Source organism: Ictalurus punctatus, chromosome 10 (genome assembly GCF_001660625.3).
Source record: "Ictalurus punctatus breed USDA103 chromosome 10, Coco_2.0, whole genome shotgun sequence".
Lineage (NCBI taxonomy): Eukaryota > Metazoa > Chordata > Actinopteri > Siluriformes > Ictaluridae > Ictalurus > Ictalurus punctatus.
Window position 1 is genome coordinate 29,334,726 of NC_030425.2, and position 19,572 is coordinate 29,354,297.

The 19,572-nt window shown below is 45.6% G+C and overlaps 1 protein-coding gene across 11 annotated transcripts in view; it reads left to right on the plus strand.

The window, feature by feature from the left end:
• sox6 (SRY-box transcription factor 6) overlaps positions 1 to 19,572 on the plus strand; it is a 194,982-nt gene that overhangs the window by 131,470 nt on the left and 43,940 nt on the right. For 9 of the 11 annotated variants that reach the window (XM_053683309.1, XM_053683311.1, XM_053683312.1 and 6 more), the window contains 2 exons: positions 9,307 to 9,430; positions 14,602 to 14,681. In XM_053683309.1, the coding sequence (XP_053539284.1) occupies positions 9,307 to 9,430; positions 14,602 to 14,681 (204 nt within the window). The remainder of the gene's footprint in view (positions 1 to 9,306; positions 9,431 to 14,601; positions 14,682 to 19,572) is intronic. The other 2 variants (XM_017478063.3, XM_017478069.3) reach the window with 1 other exon arrangement.

The window sequence follows — 19,572 nt, forward strand, 5'->3', positions numbered from 1 at the left end:
TATCCAGAGCGACTTACATTTCTTATCTCATTTTACACATCTGAGCAGTTGCGGGTTAAGGGCCTCGCTCAAGGGCCCAACAGTGGCAGCTTGACAGTGCTGGGATTTGAACTCACGACCTTCCGATCAGGAGTCCACCGCCCTCTTTTTTTTTTTTTTTTATCCGTTTATGGTTATATTTAACATGTTCGTTCCTGTTCTCACTTACGCCACAGCAGATATAGTTACAGCTTTTACCTCTGACTGTTACAAAGTGCTGACACTGGAGACTCCTTCCATAAGTGCCTCCTCTCAGATCAGCCATTCCTTGCGATTCTAGTCGCGTTTATTCCTCGTGGAACGTCCGCCTCGTGAACGAGCTGTTACCGTCGAGTGGAAACGATGACGTGTTAGACCAAGCGCATTAATATAAACCGCACTGCTGTTACAGAGAATTAATTGACACCTTTTGACCAATCAGATACGCAGAATTCAACAGTGCTGTGGCGTAGCGCGTTTCACAAAAGTACCATAATATTAAATGTAACTATGTGTTGCTCGTTAATTCGTTACGTTTTTTTTTTTTTTTAAGTGCCATGGTTGGAAAATAACTGTGGTATAAGAGGAATAAAACACTCGGGGACTTGCTGTTGTAGGAAAAGAATGATGGTTAGGGGGTGGGAACGGTATCTGTGCTTCATGACACCGCCGTGCGCATTAGTAAACAGATGTAAGTCCGTCCTCTGCAGGATTTCTGGTAATTAACAGCGGAGCATTGTGTCCCGACACCTCGGCAGCTAAGCCGTGCTAATGAAGGTGCTCGGCACTCTGTCGAGGCTGTCACATGAACAGTTCCGACGTGCGAAGTCACACCTGGGTGCAGCTGGAATAAGTCACGTGAAGGATTTTCGGAGTTTGTCTGATGACACATGCCTCGGCGTTGCGCGAGCTCCGAACGAACAAAAGAAATCGTCTCAATCGCGTGTCACGCGAAGACGTCCCGAGTGCGTGGCTGATAAAGCTGTAGGTCAGGTCTGTAAGTGGTATAAAGCAGCGACTGTTCGGGCGCTCGAGACCACCTGTCGAGTCCGTTTTTTTTTTTTTTTTGGGGGGGGGGGGGGGGGGGGGGGGGGGGGTTGGAGCGCTAGTGAGCGCTTGGTAAATATCTGGCAGGGAACAGATCCTGTAGTGTCGAGTGGACTCGGTTTCCCTCGCTGTGTTTTCTCAGTTAATGTTGAGCAAACTGTTTTGTCTTTGCGTTGGCTTTTTAACACGGCCCTTCAGCCTCCGTAGCGGGCGCACACACTCAAACACACACACAGATCTGGAAAAATAAGAGGGGTGGGGGGGTGGGGGTGGGGGAGGCATTAATAGTCTCTACTGTGTGTGTCCAGCCGGCAGTTTAGAAAGGGGGCCCGTGTTTTCTTAGGGCTAGGGTGGCAAAGCAAAGCATTCAGCCCCTGTGCCTCACGGCACAAAAAAAGGGCTGCTTTGTTTTTCGGACGGGGCAGACGAGAGTCCTAGCATTCCCTCGCCGAACACAATGAATGGCCCGTTTTGTCCTTCGTCCGTTTTTCATAGACGATGAATTGTTGTCCCCCCCCCCCCTTCCCTACTCTTCTTTTTTTTTTTTTTTTGAAAAAAAAAAAATCATAATTATTCCGACCCCGTCACTTGGTGTGCACATGACATTCGAGTGCGTTTTCGGGTCCCGGCTGCGCTCATGTGCGTGCAATAAAGTCTCGAGCGCAACAATCTCAGCTTTCTGCTGGACAACAGAACGGCCTCTGTTGTTCTTGCGCCGGCCCCAGCTGCTCGGAGGCAATTGTGAGGACACTGGCTCAGTCTCTACCCCCCTGGACCACAGGAAGAAGAGGAAGAAAGAGGAAGCGCTTCTCCCCGCTCTCTGTGCGGCTCCTTTATTAGATTATTGTGTGGCCTGATTCCACGTCTTCCCCCCTCGCTCCTGCCTTACAACGCGGGAACGTTTCTTCATCAGGCTCCTGAAAGCTTGGAGGACGCCCGGACAAGCCGATACGTGTGTTTTGCGAATCGGGATCTGAAGAACAGATGGCCAGAAAGCGAGAGGATTGTTTTCACAACGATCGCGAACGACTCCTGTGGCTCGGTCGTGTTTTAAAGGACATTCACGTCGTTATTACAGCAAAAAACAAACAAAACAAATTCAGACATATGATAAGTATGGAATAAACCCCGGTGTGTTGTGCTGTTGTCGTAAAATTACGAGTGATAATAATAATCACAAGATGCTGTCCCGAAGAGAGAACAGTTACGCCTATACCTCTGACTGTTGCAAAGCGCTGACACTGGAGACTCCTTCCGTAACAGTTAAATAAATGTCTCCTTACGTTTCTATTAGTGGTTTCAATTAGTGGTATACGTTTCTCCACCGAATGAGCTGTTACTGTAGAAATGCTAACATTAATATAGGCCAGAAAAAGCCACACCTTCTGACCAATCAGAATCCAGAATTCAACAGCACTGTGTTTATAACGTGAATTAAAGCTGGGCTTACGTTCCCCCCGGAATGTTTACTCCTTCGGTGAAATACGTACTTATCAACACTCATCAAATTGTAGATAGAGTCTCATTAGCTATAAAGCAAGCTCCTTAGCTTTTACACAACAATTCTTACTTTTTTTTACTATTATTATTATTATTATTTAATTCATTTTGATAACCACGTCTCAGATAGTCTCTACATGTGTGATCAAGATCATATTTTATTCTCATGCTATCCATGTCCATGGATTTGGGATGGATAAAAATATTCTTTTTTTAAAAAAAATAATTTTTTTTATAGGGATTATGACGCCGACCCCAGACTCGCATGCGCATTTATTTATTTATTTTTCATTCTGTTCTGCCCTCATTACCCATGCCGTTTGAACGAATCCTCACGGGTATCTCCGCCGTAATTTCATGAGCGCGCGCTATCAGAACGCTGCCGTCTTTGTTTCCAAATCTGGATAATAATAATAATATAAAAAAAAAAGAAAACCAATCCTGCCAAAGATGGCACAGTGACCAGCGGTTAAAGGGAGGAATGTAGAGAGGGAAAGTGAATTCGTGAAATAGTACAGGAGGGGGTCGCAGATACCGTAGCACGAGCATACATGAAGAAAGCAGGGTGTGTTGGTGCGTGTTTCCTCGGCACGAAGCCGTTCGAGGACGGAGCCTTAGGCTCATCTTTGATATTTTATATGCAATACGAACCTAATTGGCTTAAATATTTACAAAGATAAATGACATCTCATCTTCTTGGAGGACTGATACAAGAAATCGCCTTAAGTATACATTTCAAAACACACATAGAGAGACACAGAGATCGCATTTAACTTCTCCTCCGTGTTCTTTGTACTTGGATTGTCCTCATTTACTCGTTTACTCATGTAGTCGTTTTTTTTTTTAACCCTCTGAAAGAAGCACCACTTCATTTTCTTCCTTCGGAAGGATTCCTGAATCACGATTAAGAAAATAAAACCTATTTGCTTTGGTCCTAGGACTTGTTATGGTTGTTCTCAGCTCTTGTTTAGAGAGAGAAAGTCGAGTCCGAGGAAGGGGAACGGGGGCCGTCCTGCTTTTTAACAGCCCCTGGACTTAATATAGATATATTGGAATGGCGCTTTTCCAAGAGGGCTTGTTTTACTGTGTAAGGAATTAGTGGAACAAGAAGTCGTCTATTGGTTATTCCTTGAGTCTGGCAGAGAGCAGGGCGGTGTCTGGTTTCTGTGCACCTAGCCCCCGTGTTTTACACACACACACACACACACACACACACACTGACCATGGGACACATGACACATTAGTCGCTGTCAGTCCAAGCTTTTGTGCACCAGCTAGTGGTGCCACACACACACACACGCGCGCACACACACACACACACACACACTCACTGTTTGCCTGTCTCTTCTGTGTAAACGTAGCCCGAGCCGGATTGGGATCGCGAGCATGCTCAACCCCCGTAGATGTTAATCTTTTACCTGTCAGTCCAAAAATACTTCAGAAGTCGATAAAGTCTTAAAGATGCCGGTGGGCTTGAGGCTTGAGGAAAGGGTTTGTGTTTGTGCCACACAAAGCTGCTTTGTTGTTGACCCAGAGCTGTGTCCATGGATCGGGAAGAAGGGGGGGGGGTGTCTCCTGTATCGCAGGAGAGAACAATGCGACAAGTTGGCGGCAAGGAGGCGGAAAACCGGGCTTAATTCTGGCCCTGCGCAGAGGGATCAAAGTCCCACTCAGCCGTATCGATCCACACGCCCTGATTGCCATCGGGGACTGAAACAGCAGTCAGCAGCCCCACAGAATACCTGCCACACTGATAACAGCTCTGTGTGTGTGTGTGTGTGTGTGTGCATCACAATATATTTATACCTGTGTATGAATACGGACAAGCGAACGTAAAAATAAACAAACTCCAAATTCACTTACTCACAGACGTCTAAGGGACAGTGTTGAAATCAGCCCCAGTTTAAACGACGTGATTATGAAACACAGATTTCGCGTTCATTCATTCTGCATGAGGAGTAAAGGTGTCCACGGACAGAAATAACAGAGAGCTGTGCGTATGGAATTTTATCTTAACTTTCCAACTTTCCAAAGAAGTTCCGGTTGCTTTATACTTTCCTGAAGGTTTTCATTTGGGGTATTCCACCGGGAACTACATTCTTCCTCCGAAAAAAGTAGTTCCCCCTCTGAAAGCACTATTTCTACAGAAATATATCTTAATTCCTGAAAGACTTCTCCAAATACATGTGTTCGGCATAAACGTTAATAGACAGACTTCAAAATCTGCCCTTCGACTTCCATGCTATGTGAGTTTGGAGTGTTCTGGTTGAAATTACCGTCTGTGGTAATCACACACACACACACACACACACTACAGATGTGGTACATAATAAAACGTTGAAGTATGACTTGAACTGATAAATGACCTGCGATGTGAGGCTAATATGTGCTCCGGGATCTCTGGGATTGTTTTATGAATTGATTTTCTCTCTCTCTTTCCTGGTGAGCTTCCAGAAAGTTCTTGCTGAGCTCGCTTCTACGGTAGCGGCGGCCGTGTTCGCGCCGCTGGCGTTCGCCACATGCTTCGAGCTGAGGTTGCCAACTCCACTGGAATCCATTTGGCTTTTCAAAATGGATCCCTTAGGGTGATTTTCATTTCATCCGTTCAGGCTCGGGCAGCTCCGAGCCCCTCGGGGGAAAAACGTGTAAAGTGCCTGTGCTTACAGTAGCACTGGAAAACCTGTTCTTTTCCGCTAAAATTCTTCAGGCCAGCTTTCTCTTTTTTCCCCCTCACAAGAATTAGCGCAGTTCGCACGTCACGTCTCGGACTCGCCCCGCTCGTCGGTGGCTCTTTTTTCAGAAGTTTCACACGTGGCGTCGGGTGCGTACACGTGAGCGCGTGCGTGCCGTTTTTTTAACAACTCATAAGGGAAAGTGACGGAGGCGGGGAGGGATCGACGGGGAACAGGTTCTCCTCCCCACCCTTTATCTTATCTCGTCAGATTTGAAAGGCATTTTGGACGTGTTAAAACAACTCGTCCCGCTCACCGCCGCCGCCACCAAAGCCTCGGCCTCTCGCCGAAGAAGGGTGTCTCCTGGGTCCGGCTCGAGCGTGAGTGCTGACGGAGCGTAATCACGGCTTAGACACGTCCTCATAGGGCTCCCAGACATATGGAAACGCAGGCTTGCGTACAGTACGTCCGGAAAATACGCTGCGTAAACATCCTGGGGATTGTATATCTATACACATACGCAGAGTAGCATATATCTTCCATACGCGCACGCTACCTTGACAGTGTCACAGGCTTGACCCGTGTTCCCTGACCTTAGGATTAGCCTCTGTTGTAAACCATTACTGAATCTAAGTGCTGATGTCAACAGTTCCACTAACAACATTGATTAATCCATACCTTCCTATTTACTCAAAGCTTTTTTTCCTCCAACCCACATTCCAGGTTCTTTTCTTTTCTTTCTTTTTTTTTTTTTTTTTTGGGGGGGGGGGGGGGGGGGGGTCGTTCAACCTATGTGATGGAACGTGAAGACAAGTTCACAGTGTTTTTTATTGTTGTTGTTGTTGTTGTTTTTTTTCTACAGCACGGTAACTATGTCAATAACTAGCTATGTCTGCACGGCACTGTCGAATTCTGGATTCTGATTGGTCAGGAGGTGCTCCGATAATAGCACATCTACAAATCCCAGGTTTATATTAATTTTACGCTATTTTTGTGCTTTCTTGTTTAAAAACAACAAGAAATACCTCTGTACAAACCTGGTACTTTTGACACGCACCTTTCTTCATTCATACCGTAGCGTAAGATGAGGCTTTTATTCTATCTCTCATTTCTTCCCGTCCGTGTATAGACGGTCCTCACACCCCGGTCTCGAATCTCCCAACGATTGCCACAGATGTTCTTCCCCCAACTAGTGCGAGTTACATCCTCTTCAGGGACAAACAATAGCACCTGTTCCTCATAAGTCGCAGCAAGGGCTCCTTCATGTATCTTTAATGAAGCTTCGGGGGCAGATGGCAGGAAAGAGCAGAACCCGGCGCTCGGGACGGGCTGGAGAACAAAAGCCGAGCAGGAGCGGGGTTATGACGGGAGCACGTCTTGCTCGTCTCTCACTTCTGCTCGCTTCTGCAGATCAACAGTCGAATAGTGAGTCGAGTCGAGTATCCTCGACGGTCCACCACGAGGTGGCTGTTTTATTGAGAGATGGAAGACAGGAAGCAGTCAGCAGGAGAGATAAATCACACACAAAGAGCAAGAGACAGATTCACCGAGATATAATAATCAACCCTCTAAATGCGCTACGATATGCAATTTATCAAAATCCGCCTGTCTGAGTGCAGGCACTTAATTCCATTCTCTGTCTATCAGCAGTCAAAGCAAATTGCCAACGATAATCTTTAAATCTATACTGGCATTGTCTGCTCAGCTCGCCCGGCATTCATTAATTGACAACCCTCAAAGCTAACCTCCTCTAATAGCCCGTTATTTTGAAGCCCCTGATTTGATTTGCCACTCACTGAAGTGCCGTGTGTAAATTAAAGTTTAATGTAAAGACCTCATTACTGCAAATCACAAGCGATCAAACGGAGGGTAGTTTATCCTTTCTTTTCTTTCTTTTTTTTTTTTTTTACCCGTTTATGTTTCCCCTGCTGTCGTTCCTTTTTATCCTTTTCCGATGACGCGGTGTGTTTTTTAGAATGGAAGAACGTCCCGTAGATTTGGTTATATGGCCGTTTTCGGGATCAGGTGTTTCTGTACTGCCGAGTCGAGGTTTTCGGTCGCCGGACGTGAGATGACATGTCGGAGAATAGTTGCGTGTCGGTTCCACTTTAAGAGCAGATGTCGAATTCTTTTTTTTTCTCTTTTTTTCGACATCAATAGGAATAAAGACGGAGGTGATTATGTGTGCTGTCAGCCTTAATAACCTTCGACAGGAGACTGCAGGGTGGGATTTAAGATGCACTTCATATCGCGAAGAACAAAACATTTTGCAGGTATTCTGAGCATCCGTGGGAAAAGTTATTATGGTTATTAACACTGGCTCGTGAGGTCGTTTACACGGACCCGTTTCCTTTTCCTTTCTCACTCAGCACTTTTTTTTTTGTTTTTTTTGGTTTTTAATAAAGAAAAAAAAAAGTAATTTTTTACACCTGATGAACCAGAAAACCAGTTTTACCAACAGGTGTCTAACACCAGCACAATGATAAATCTGCAGGTCCGGAGTTTAAAGTCAAACAGAAAAGTGCATTTTATTTATTTATTTATTTATTTAGCTTAGTAGAAATTTCTTCCTCTGAGATCAATATCATGGGTTTAAACACTTGTTTAAGCGCCAAGGGAATATGGGGAATGGGGAAAGGGGAACGCGTTGCTAAACCAAGCTTTAGCATTAGAGGCTTGGGGAAGGCAATAGTTGAAAAAAATAAATAAATAAAAGTGGTGATCACACGCAGACCTCAGCGAGAATGGATAGGAGAAAAATAAAATCGTGGTGGTGGCACGGAGCAGGTTGATTTCATGCCCCAATGCTGCGGCAGTAATTGCACCCAGACCGGTTTTTATTGCGAGTTGATTTTAAAGAGGCTCGAACGGCGAAACGCTTCGTAACGTGTTTATTTTGGTGGGGCCGACCTTTATTAACCCCGTTCTCCAGTCGGATCCCCCCAAGGTGGGCCTGCCCGGCTGGGCGTTAAGTCTCGCAGGCCCACGGTAGCAGGACTGCAGCTTATCATGCATATTCAGGAAGCAGGGGATGACAGCTAGATTGGGCCCAGCCAATGCTCTACAAACATATGGGTTTCTAAGCTGCTGTGGCTTGTTCCCAAAACATACCAGCTTTCTTTCTCTTTGTCTCGCTTCGCCTGGGTCTGTTTTTCCTCTCATTCTTTGTCCCGCATGGAATATTAATACACACACATACACACACGCACGCACACAGTGATCCCACAACGATCTCAATGTGTCCTGATGTAGCGTGTGATGGCAGGTTAGCAGAAAGTCAAGGATAAAGATGTTGAAGGTTAATAACAGAACAGAGAAGACATCTTGATGGTTAATGGGCCAGTGTTGAGTCACATTACAAATGAAATACCTCGAACAGGACAGGAGCGTCCATGCTTTTCAGCTTCAGGGCTAAAAAAAGAGGCTTCTTTTTTTTTTCTTTTTTTTTCTTTTTTTTTGCTTGTTTGTTTTTGGGAGGAATTTATGGGAATGCCTGCACTTTTATTGTCTATGTGTACGATCTTTCAGTATTATACAATGAGCCCGATATATCGGCCAGGATCTTGTCTTCTGTCCTCCATACGTGGACGATCCCGTCCCGAGGGTGCGCTTTCGCCGAAGAGAATCTCAATTATGGGTCTGCAAAGACTGTTTTGCTTTAGGAAGTTGCAGTCATGACAGTTTGTCATTCCTACCCCCCGCAAGGTGCGCTAAGATTCCCACGCTTCAACCGTAACACTTTACGAGTAGAGTCTGGTCTATAAAAGGAAAAAAAAAAAGAATACGACACTGTCTCTGTAGGTAAAAACAAATAAAGGTCAATTTCACAATGAATCTGGCCTTTTCCACTTTATTAGATTAAAGGGAAGATGTGAAGCCAGTGCTGTTTAACCGCTTTCTCGTGTGTGTGTGTGTGTGTGTGTGTGTGTGTGTGTGTCCGTGTCCGTGTCCGAGTCCTTACATGTGAGTGGTGGGTATTAGATGCAAGTATTGTGAACAAGGCAGGGGGTTATGTCGGCTGTCAAACGGCGTTAGGCCCTTGTGTGATCTCTTTTCTCTCTGTGTTCAGCAGGTCCAGGGTCACATGCCTCCTCTCATGATCCCCATTTTTCCACATGACCAGCGCACTCTGGCTGCCGCCGCCGCCGCCCAGCAGGGCTTCCTTTTCCCCCCAGGCATGTCCTACAAGCCAGGTAGGAGCTCCCTCTCTTGATCTGTCTCTTTATTGTGTTTCTCTGTGCAACTGTGACTGCACAGAATTGTGTGCAAAAGTGTTTTGACCTTTCTGTCAAGACAAACGGAGAGGGTTCTGAGTTAATTAAATGTCAAATAAAATCCATCTTTGCATCAAGTTAGCTAAGATAGGACAGGTATATCGTTACCGTCAGGTAACTGTATTCATTTGGGACGCCAGTGAAGATTTACGCCCCCCCCCCCCCCCCCCCCCCCCCCCCCCCCCCCCAAAAAAAATGTTTTGTTATCAGATTAACAGGGAAAATGTCTGCTGTGTGGAACTATTTCACGTTTTCTATAAAGGACGTTAGTTCCTTCAGTGGGAATGTGCATCATTCTTTTTTCAAGGTTAACAAGTCTGAATCTCTCTCCTTGACTTTCCTTTTGATCGGGTCCACGTACCACACCGGTCACTTTATATCTGTACAATCACTGATCTGTTGCTTTCTACAATATATTGGCCTGCCTTTACCCCACGCGTAGATGGAAAGGGACCGACGAACTGAAGAGTTTGTGTCACACTAATTCTTAAGGAAAAAAGAAAGAATAATAATTTACTAAAGGTAAAAGAATGTCCTGCTTGTTAGTAACGGATGCTCCACGGTCACCTGCCAGATGGCAGCCGGGGAAATGAGCCTGCAGTCTGTTGTAATTTGGTAAGCCTTGCTTGGACATCACAACCTGTAGATGTCCTTTAAGGCTGTGAGTTTGTAGCCTGTGATGTTCATCGCTGTTCGCACCACTCTCTGGAGAGCCTTGCGGTTGCAACGAGAGCATCTGCCACGCCAGACAGTGATGCAGCCCGTTAGGATGGTGTTTACGGTTTAGTGATAGAAGGTGCTGGTTGTATTGAGGCCAAAATCCTTCTGAGGCCATCCAAAGAAAGGGAGTATATCGACCGGAAAAAACCGAGTCATGTCCATGGAAGGACCGATTCACCTTTCTGGAACTTCCAGATAGGTGTAGGCCTGGAGAATAATGCACATAGGATCTATGCGGGCTGGAATGTAATCAGTACATCAGCCTGAAAGTGTCTCCATTTCACCGTCCAGGAATCTTCTGTCCCTATTAACGGCATCTTAAACTGTCCATGGTTGAATGTAGATTCAGGCTCGATGTAAACCGTTGAACTTAATTGTTATTAGAAGGCGCACTGGAGAAGTTCCTCGTATTCTTCTCTTCTCCTACGTTGCATGCGCCAAACATTTTGCGAGCCCCGAAGAATGCTCCGTCATTGATTTAGTGTAGTGCGTAGAGAATGGTAACCTGCACTCGAGTGTACTGTTTCCCCTGCAGGGTGGACCGCCTCTGGGAGCTTTGCATCTCCTACCTGTCCTGGCATGTTCTCCTTCACCTTTTGTGAAAAAGAGAATTGCTCCTCACGCAAGCATTCCAAATCTGAAAACAAATTTGCAGGAAATTGCTACAACATGCACGCTGACTCTTTGCCAGGCCGCTAACCCGTCACCCAATCCCTCATTGTTCTCGATCACTTTGTGTATTTTTGCTTTGTGTAATTAGAAAAAAGCTCTCTCTTTCTCTTTCTCTCTCTCTCTTTCTCGCTCTCGCTCTCTCTCTTTCCTTTCTTCTGTTGACTATTGACTGTTAGGCCAGTGAGACGAGTGAAATGCTGAGGCGAGGATTTTCCCCTTATTTCTTCCTTGCTGATCTGTCTATAGATATATCTGTGGGCCTGGGGAAATACCACGGAAATGGAAATGAAGGACAGATTAAAAAAAAAGAAAGGATAGGGAAAAAGTGAGAGAAGATTCAGGAAATAGAAATCTGTGTCAGTGCAGGTTAGAAGGCCGTGAGAAGGCTATGTCTAACGTGGCCTGTTTTAGATGTTATGAAGAACACATTTGTTGTAAGCATCACATCAAAAGGAAAAAAAAAAAAAAATGACAGTAACGAGATCAGAGTTGGGATAAAAGGACTGGAAGACAGCAGGTGAAAGGCGGAATATTATAAGGTGTGGTAACGCAGCTGATAAACGAACTATAAAGGTGAGCGATGAAAAAGGAAGTCAGCTATTTTGAAACTAACGAGGCATGACAGGCTGAACAAAGAGCCTGAGGGGATTCTTTTCCCCCGTTTGATTTTTTAATATGTATGACACTGCGAGCATTTTATTTTTTTTTATCCACTACAAATAACAGAAGCTATAATGAAATCTTTTGTGTGCATGGAGCACCTGCATTATTCATAAGTTTATAAAGCAGCACAGAGCAGAAAAGTCTAGAAAACGAGCCGCATCGTTGACGGCCAGCGTGGCTCGCGACGTGATAACGTGATCGTACGGGGCTGATGCAAAGCTCCCGCTGATGTTCCTGGCACCCCATGTGAGGAGCATTCAGCCCAGCATTGAGGTCTCGGTGAAGGTCCGGCGCTGATGACATGCTGATGACTTCCAACCCAGCTGTGAAGCGCCAGTGCTTCACTTTCTTTCCCGCTGTGCCTAATGTCCCGGGCATTTTTACTCATCCTTTACCCATGGAGATGAGTGGAGGACAGGGGTGACACTGCTGCGTGTGGACATAAAGACAGAACCAATACGACTATCTGAGATGCAGATTTTCCTCATGAAGTCCTCGGTGTGGAGGGTACAATGGCTGAGAGAGAGACCCAGCGAGCAGGAGGGACATGGCTACCAAGAGGGTCATAGCATTAGAAATTCAAGCTCTTAACTTGTCTTGATTGATTCTCCATGTATTGGTTTTAATCAGGGATGCATGGGTACCAGTACTGGTATCAGTATCATACCATGCTCATTTACACATAATCGGAATCATAAAAATGCCATGATACTGATATCCAATATTAAATGATCCTGTTTGAGGTAAGTCTAGTGTGCATTTGTCACCACAGTGAACAGATGACCTGGAACAACAGCGATCTGGATGGAGTTCATGTTTAATAATGGCGATCAAGCGTCACACACTGGAAAATTTAGCTTCAACAAGTATCGAAAAACATGTATTCGTACTTGACCTGAAAAACCTGCTATTCATGCATCCCTTGTTTTGACATAAATGCAGCAACCTTCAAACCTGGCCTGAACAAACAAGCGTAAGTGAGCTTTTCATACAGTAAACCCCTTTCAGCACAACCAAAACCTCTGTGAGAGAGCTGTGGTTCAGAAGGACTACTCCTCCTGCTCGGTCCTCGGTGTCAGGAGGAGGGAAAATGAAGAAGCTCTCTTCTATACACTCGTTTTTTTTGTTGTTGTTGTTTTGTTGTTTTTTCATAAACACAGCAGCTCTTTCTCCTCCTAGAGGCCATAGCAGTGGTGCCTTGCTTGTCTCTTGGAGTAATCCACTTTACCAAGGCCCTGTGCCAAGCTGGCAGCCCAAATTGGACTTGGAATTTGTGGTGTGATACCTGACTGAAACAAAATCTACAACACGGCTCTTTAGCGATGCCTTTATGAGAGCATTATTCGAGCTTTTTCACCGTCTCCTCTGCAAAGGGAGACAGTGGAGTATTGTGATTTGATCAGGATAAGTTTTTCCTTTTATGCTCGATGGATTTGAAGGAAACTAGATTTGATGTTATCAAAGGGAAATTACAAGGGTGCACTGGTTGGGATGTGAAATGTAAGTCCTCTAACTGTCATGCTTTCCCCATAATGTCATTAGACCTACTCGCCTTGTTGTTATGCTGTTAGGGCAGCACTCTGGTACTGAATCTTTCCAGTCCTTGAGAACTGCAGGGGGTAGAGGTGTCCGTTTAAGCCCGCAGGGTGACATAATAATCTCCTAGTAAGGTGCCCTCTGCTGGAGCCTATGTTGGCACCCCGATGGCCAGGTGGTAGCCTGAGAGTGACGGAAATGCCTTGGAGACAAGAGGGTAGTGGTATATAAAAACCAGATTCCCTTTCCCAGACAGACAGACAGACAGACAGACAACATTCTGGCAGCTTGCCAAGGTGACTGGAGTGTCCAAGTGCCACCCACAAAAATCCCTGCATCTCTCAGCATCCAACTCTGGCTCCACATCTTTAGCTGGCACCCGAACTGCCGGGGACTCACATGACATCCAAGGCCCTTGACATCCACCCGGGGGAAAATGAAGGAGAGAAAAGAAGGGCTAGAGTGAAAGTGAGCTAGCACTAGCTCAGACAGTAATGACGCCCACTCTACCCCTCTAATGGCACTATTTGAAATCACTTCAATTGCACGCTTTATTCTGCTCGACCACAGGCCGGGATTGAATTTCCTGGCTGTATCACAATGTGCTGCGCTGGACAAGATTGAAAAGCGAGTGAGTGAGTGAGGGTGAGTGTATATACATTTACCCCCATGCCTGTGGCTCTAATGGCACCATATGTTAGTGAGAAGAAGTGACAGGCAGAAGTGGGGTCTGAACCAGAGCCAATTTCCTTCTATAGGCACGCTTCAGTCAAATCTCCAGCAGACTTCATCGTGTCTGCTGCTGTACCGGACTAAGCCTGAGAACGGGGTTATTGTACACCAGCCACAAAATAAAACACATCATGCACAACCAACGCTCACTTTCTTTTAAATCCACGCATATCCAGATCGGGTTTAGACACCTATACCCTTGACAGAGGTACGTGTGTGTGTTTTTTTTCAAAAATGATTATGTTATTGTTCTGCTTTGCATTTACCTTTGTGCGAGAGCGTCTTTCCCACCGTACCAGAACTCGTGCTAATAAAAACACACTGTGACATGGAGAACAATAGAGAAACATGCCTAAAGTCACGTCAAGTGCTTGAGTAGACATGATCTGTAAACAAGAAGCAACAAAACATCCCAGATATTCTAAAGATAACGGAACAAAAAGCATTATAAACACAAAGTTGAGAAACAGAGAGAGAGACATGAAAAAGGGAAGAAAAAAGAAAAAAGAAAGAGAAGGGTTGAAATTGAAAGACATTCTCGAGTAAATCCCACGTGTCTGTAGCCAGCTGACTCTTTTGTGAGAGCAGATGTTTGGGCTGGGTGCCGAGGCTGGGTGCAGGCAAGCCCACAGGAACTGTGTTGGCACTTGCCTCAGCCGTTCATTGTCTCAACCTGTGTGTATTGTGTGTGTGTGTGTGTGTGTGTGTGTGTCCCCTCTCCCCCCACCTCCACCTCCACCCACCTCCCTGTGCTTTTCCTTCAACAGGTGATAACTACCCGGTGCAGTTCATTCCTTCCACAATGGCAGCTGCCGCCGCGTCAGGACTCAATCCTCTTCAGCTCCAGGTATGTACAGTCACAAAAGAATGTGATGGCGCCGAGCCAAGCCCTCGGCACTTAGCGAGTAGAGAACCAGCTGTATGCTAAGTAACGAGCGTGCACTAAATTACTAGCACACCGGTCCAGCCCTACCAACTTAACACCTTCCATCTGCCTTTTTACAGGTTTCCAGACCCGTAGTTTTCCCGTAGGAAACGGGAGTTAGGATGATAATAAGTATTTCAGTGGATGAAGTGGATGGTTGAGGTTGAGGGATCTTCCTACGCTGTAATTGTTTAAGAACTGGATTGCTTTTTAGAAGAGCTTGATGATGGGCATCGCTATCAAACCTGTAATAACTTGGGGTTTGTGTTTATTTTAAAATAATTCAGTGCCGTTACCTTACATTACCACCAAGAAGTTTATTATATTGTTTTAACGTTATACGTGCAGCTTTACCTCTGATTGTTGCACGGCGCTGATACCGACGACTCCTTCCATGAATGTCTTCGCTTACGTGTTTTTAATCGGTTCATCATTAGTCTTAGATGATTCGGAGTGTCTGCTGTGCACGTGCGATCCCACATTCCCTCCACGGGTTCTCTATAAACGTCTCTTCGCAGTGAACGCTGCTCGGATCCTGCAGATACGTCTTCGTGACAGTATTTATTACTTTTATTTATAGCGTGATGTGATTTGTTATTGCCGTTTTTATGCTTTATATGCACGCTTGGAAGAACTGCTTTGTTTCTCAGACGGATAAATACACTTGAGAAAGTCGGGCAGAGTGAAAGTGGAATTTCGACGCTTGCTTAGCTAGCTTAGAGGAAGTAGTCTGGGATGCTGTTGTTTCAAACCAGGATTAAATCCTAGGAAGCACTTGAACTAAAGACTAAGTTCCTTCCTTCTTTTAAGACAAAAGTAAACAAGCATGAAAGAGCGCGAGAGAAAGAGACTAATCGAGCTAACAAGCTTGTCAAGAATTACACACACACGCTTTCTTTTTTTTCCTCTTTTTTTTTTTTTTTTTTGCCCGACAGTTGTTGTTTTGTCAACAAGCACGGTAAAGCTGTTGATAGCAATTAGACATTAAGCTTTCTGATAGCAGGGATTGTTGCAAAACAAAGCTGAGAATGGCAGGGGGAGGAGGGAAAGACAGAGCGAGCGGAGAGCATACCTTTTCTTCTCACTGCTGCAGGAGGAGTACTATTCGTCCTTCGCAGCTTATCGCTCTCAGCATTAATGAGGCTTGGCAAGTCGGAACAATGCGAGCAGCTGGGCCTCCACTATCACGCTTCTATGTGAAGAACAATCAAGTGCACGAAAGGTGTGGGATGAGTCTATTCATGTTGAAGTGTGTGTGTGTGTGTGTACTGGCGGTTCCAGACATTGGAAAGAGCGTGAAAGAGAAAGTGTGTGTGTGTGTGAGTGTATGAATGCTTGTTTTGCTGCTCTGGAGCAGGCAGCAATGCCATGGCTGAGGCCTCAGGCCTGCATTCTCTCTATTTATAGTGCTGTGATGGGTCAGCGCTATATCTACATACCCCAAGCTTTCTACTCGTTCCTTCATTCAGATAATGGATTTAACCCCGGGAATAAGCTGAACCCCAGCCACACAAGTCAATCTGACTGATCTTTAAACTGCACAGTAAACAAGAGAGAGAGAGAGAGAGAGAGAGAGAGAGAGATTTTAACCTTAGCCATCTGGCTCTTTTTCCTAAAGACTTAATGGTAAAAAAAAAAAAAAAAAAGTTCAATCTTTCTGAAAACATAAATCAGACACTACGACACAAGCTGTCGACTTTCACGTTGAAGAATTCAAACAAAATGCTAACCTGATGCTCATACTGTATTTTAACATTCGATTACGCAATGTTACTTTACAGTGTTGTTGCTGTTCTGTTTTGTTTTTTTGTTTTGTTTTAAAAGAAGAACACTTCATGTGCGGTTGCAGGCTGTGATTTTCCTTTAAGTAAAATACCGAGTGATGAGGTGGCGCGATAAAGCGGAATTACGGAGGCCCCGTGTACACCAGTGCGTTGTGGTTTTAAAGTGAAAACGATCCTCGTCCACGCCGGCGTTCCCGCCGCGTTTCAGAGACGATCTCCGTCCGCGCTACACGACCGGATACGCACGTCACATGACCGTTCGTGCACACTGCACACGCGCATACGAGTGTAAACAGGAAGTTGGTTGCTAGTCCGAACCGGCGTTCCGTGTAGGGCTTACGCCGCTCGAAATGAGATTTGTTGGCGATCGCTCTAATCGTAGCTCGCCTCTTGCGCGTGTAGCAGCTGCAGCGTCGTAAAATACAGAACTGAAGCGCACGATGGCTGCTAAGAATGACGACGGAGCCAGCAGAGTTTGCGGTTCAGTCTCCGTGTCGTTGTGTATACGATTGAGGAAGCGTCATGGTCATGTGGAAGGGGCTTGATGAATCAGGGAAGGATACGCGATGATCCAGAAGATCCGATCACAGGGCGAATGTGGGCGAAGCCACGCCTTCGTTTTCAAAACAGGAGCCTGACGTGTCCTCGAGCTGCACATCACCGAGTGTTTTATTCCTCTTACACCACAGCGATTTCCCAGCGATTACAACAATCCTGTGATTTGCGGCTGCACTACTGCCAGAGCTGCTGTTATAGGTGAGTTTAGCTAGTATAAATGCTCACACTGCTAATTCTCTTGCCCTAAATATCCACACTGGCTTCTGAGCAGAAAATAAGCTGAAAAGTACCTTATAGTAGCACTCGCGTCTCAAACACACACTTCTCCACTGATAGTGGGATTACTGAGCACACGATAATATCAGTTACCGAGCTGGCGACAGAGATGATTTAATTCGCGCTTGTTGCGGGGACAACATTGTTATCCCTCCTCTCAGTGCCTCTCAGTTCCCCGAGACGAATTTGGATGCAGAAACGCGTGTGAGAGAGAGAAAACACAGCACTGTGCGCTTTATGCTGCGTATGTCACACGTCAAGCGAGGACAAAAGAGGCAGACAAAACAGTCTTTTGAAAGAGAGAAGAACAAGAGACAGATGCACTAAGAGGATGTCATTTTGTGGGGTGAGGAAAGGAAGTGCGACTCGTCCAACAGGAAACGGCCTCTGGCGCACGGCTATAGGGGTTGGGAGAAAAAAAAAACGAATAAAATAAACATATATAGAAGAAAGATCCAACAAAAGAGGGTGTGTTATTCTTTCTGTTTAAATCTGTCAAATTTGAGCTTGCCTGCTCCAGGTTGGTGTTAATGAGGTGTGAGCGTGTGCGTGTGTGTGTGTGTGTGTGTGTGTGTGAGAGCGTGATTGTCAGTAATCGTGGTATCAGTGTGCGTTCAGTCTCCATGCATCACTGATCCATTTGAAGCGTGTGACCTCACCTGCAGGAACCGCACTTCCTGTGCCAGGGGATCCGCCCACCCGTCACGCCATTGGTTCACTGCGCCTGTCTAATCAGAATATCTCTGCTTCTCTATCTGGCAAGGTATCATTTTCCACAATTTGCTAGATTTAGATTTAACCTGAAAAAATAAAAAGAATTCTGATTGGAAAGGAATTAATTCCAGCAAACGCTCGACTGTGTTTCATCAAACAACGAAAAGGGACTTAAGCCTAGAGTCTCGCTCTGCGTTCACGCCAGCAAGCGATGATATGATGATGATGAGTCTTTATTGGTCACATATACAGTAGAGCATAGTGAAATTGTTTTCATCACTGACCCCAACATGTCAGGAAGAGCACAGGGTCAGTCATGATACAGCGCCCCCTGGAGCAGAGCCGGTTAAGGGCCTTGCTCAAGGGCCCAACAGTGACAGCTTGAACCCCCGACCTTCCGATCAGTAACCCAGAGCCTTAACCGCCAAGCCACCCCTGCCCCCTCTGCCCCTATATGACACGCGATCGTTCAATTTCTGCACATAGTGCGCGATACAGAGCCAAAACTTCTATTCTATCAGAATTAGGTATGAGGATAAAAATCCTATGGCGCGACTTTTATTAAGAAAAATAGGAAGGAAGGAAGGAAGGAAGGAAGGAAGTAGAAGAGATCGTCGGTGCCTCTAGAGAGCGTATGTAGCTAGCACAGTTAGCTCACTTTGCTAATCGACTCTGAGAATGAAGCTAGCATGAAGCAGTGTGTGATTTAAGTTAGCTTTAGAAGATAAGAAGTATGCACTACTACTGTTCCTAATGTGAACTAAACATCGTAGAGGTGACTACACACCCGCAAGAAGCGAACTACAAGCGAACGAGTGTAAATTTAGCATTAATGTCACCGGGCCATTACAGAATGTGTTATGAGAGAGACATTGAGATCTCATGCTCTCGGCGAGATCTGATAAAGGCTTCGGGTTTGGAAATGAAAGCGGCCAGGAGGCCTCGGTGTAATTGGCTTGTCAATACACTTCCCACCACTGGACACACACACACACACACACACTCACGCACAAGTGACTGTCAATGTGTGCCCCTACACACTGAGTAATTTCACTCAATGCTTCCCTGACAGATTGCTCCTCTGCAAGTCACTGGAGAAAAGCAGCTCGAGCCGTTCCTCCAGGCCGGGTGCCTCTCTTCATTAAGGCCCACTCAGGGCTCGGGATGAGCCGGGTTCGAGGGGCAAAACAATGCCTCCATCCCAAGGTGTCCTTTATCTTATTAATACTGACACCTCTCACCCCTGGGTGGATATTGTGCTCGGCTTGTAGCCCATTCTAAAAGGAATTACCCTAATTCTACAAAAGAACTCCATTTTATTTTTTGTCTCTTTTGGATTGGCATTTAATTTGCCGGGGCACAACATCACCTTTCTTCAATCGCTTGAGGTGAAAGAAACAATTTCCTTAAAGCCATTCTCTGCCTGATATCTGCCTTGTTTTGCTTAGTTTATTGCCGGGTTGGTTGGGTTCCAAAACAAA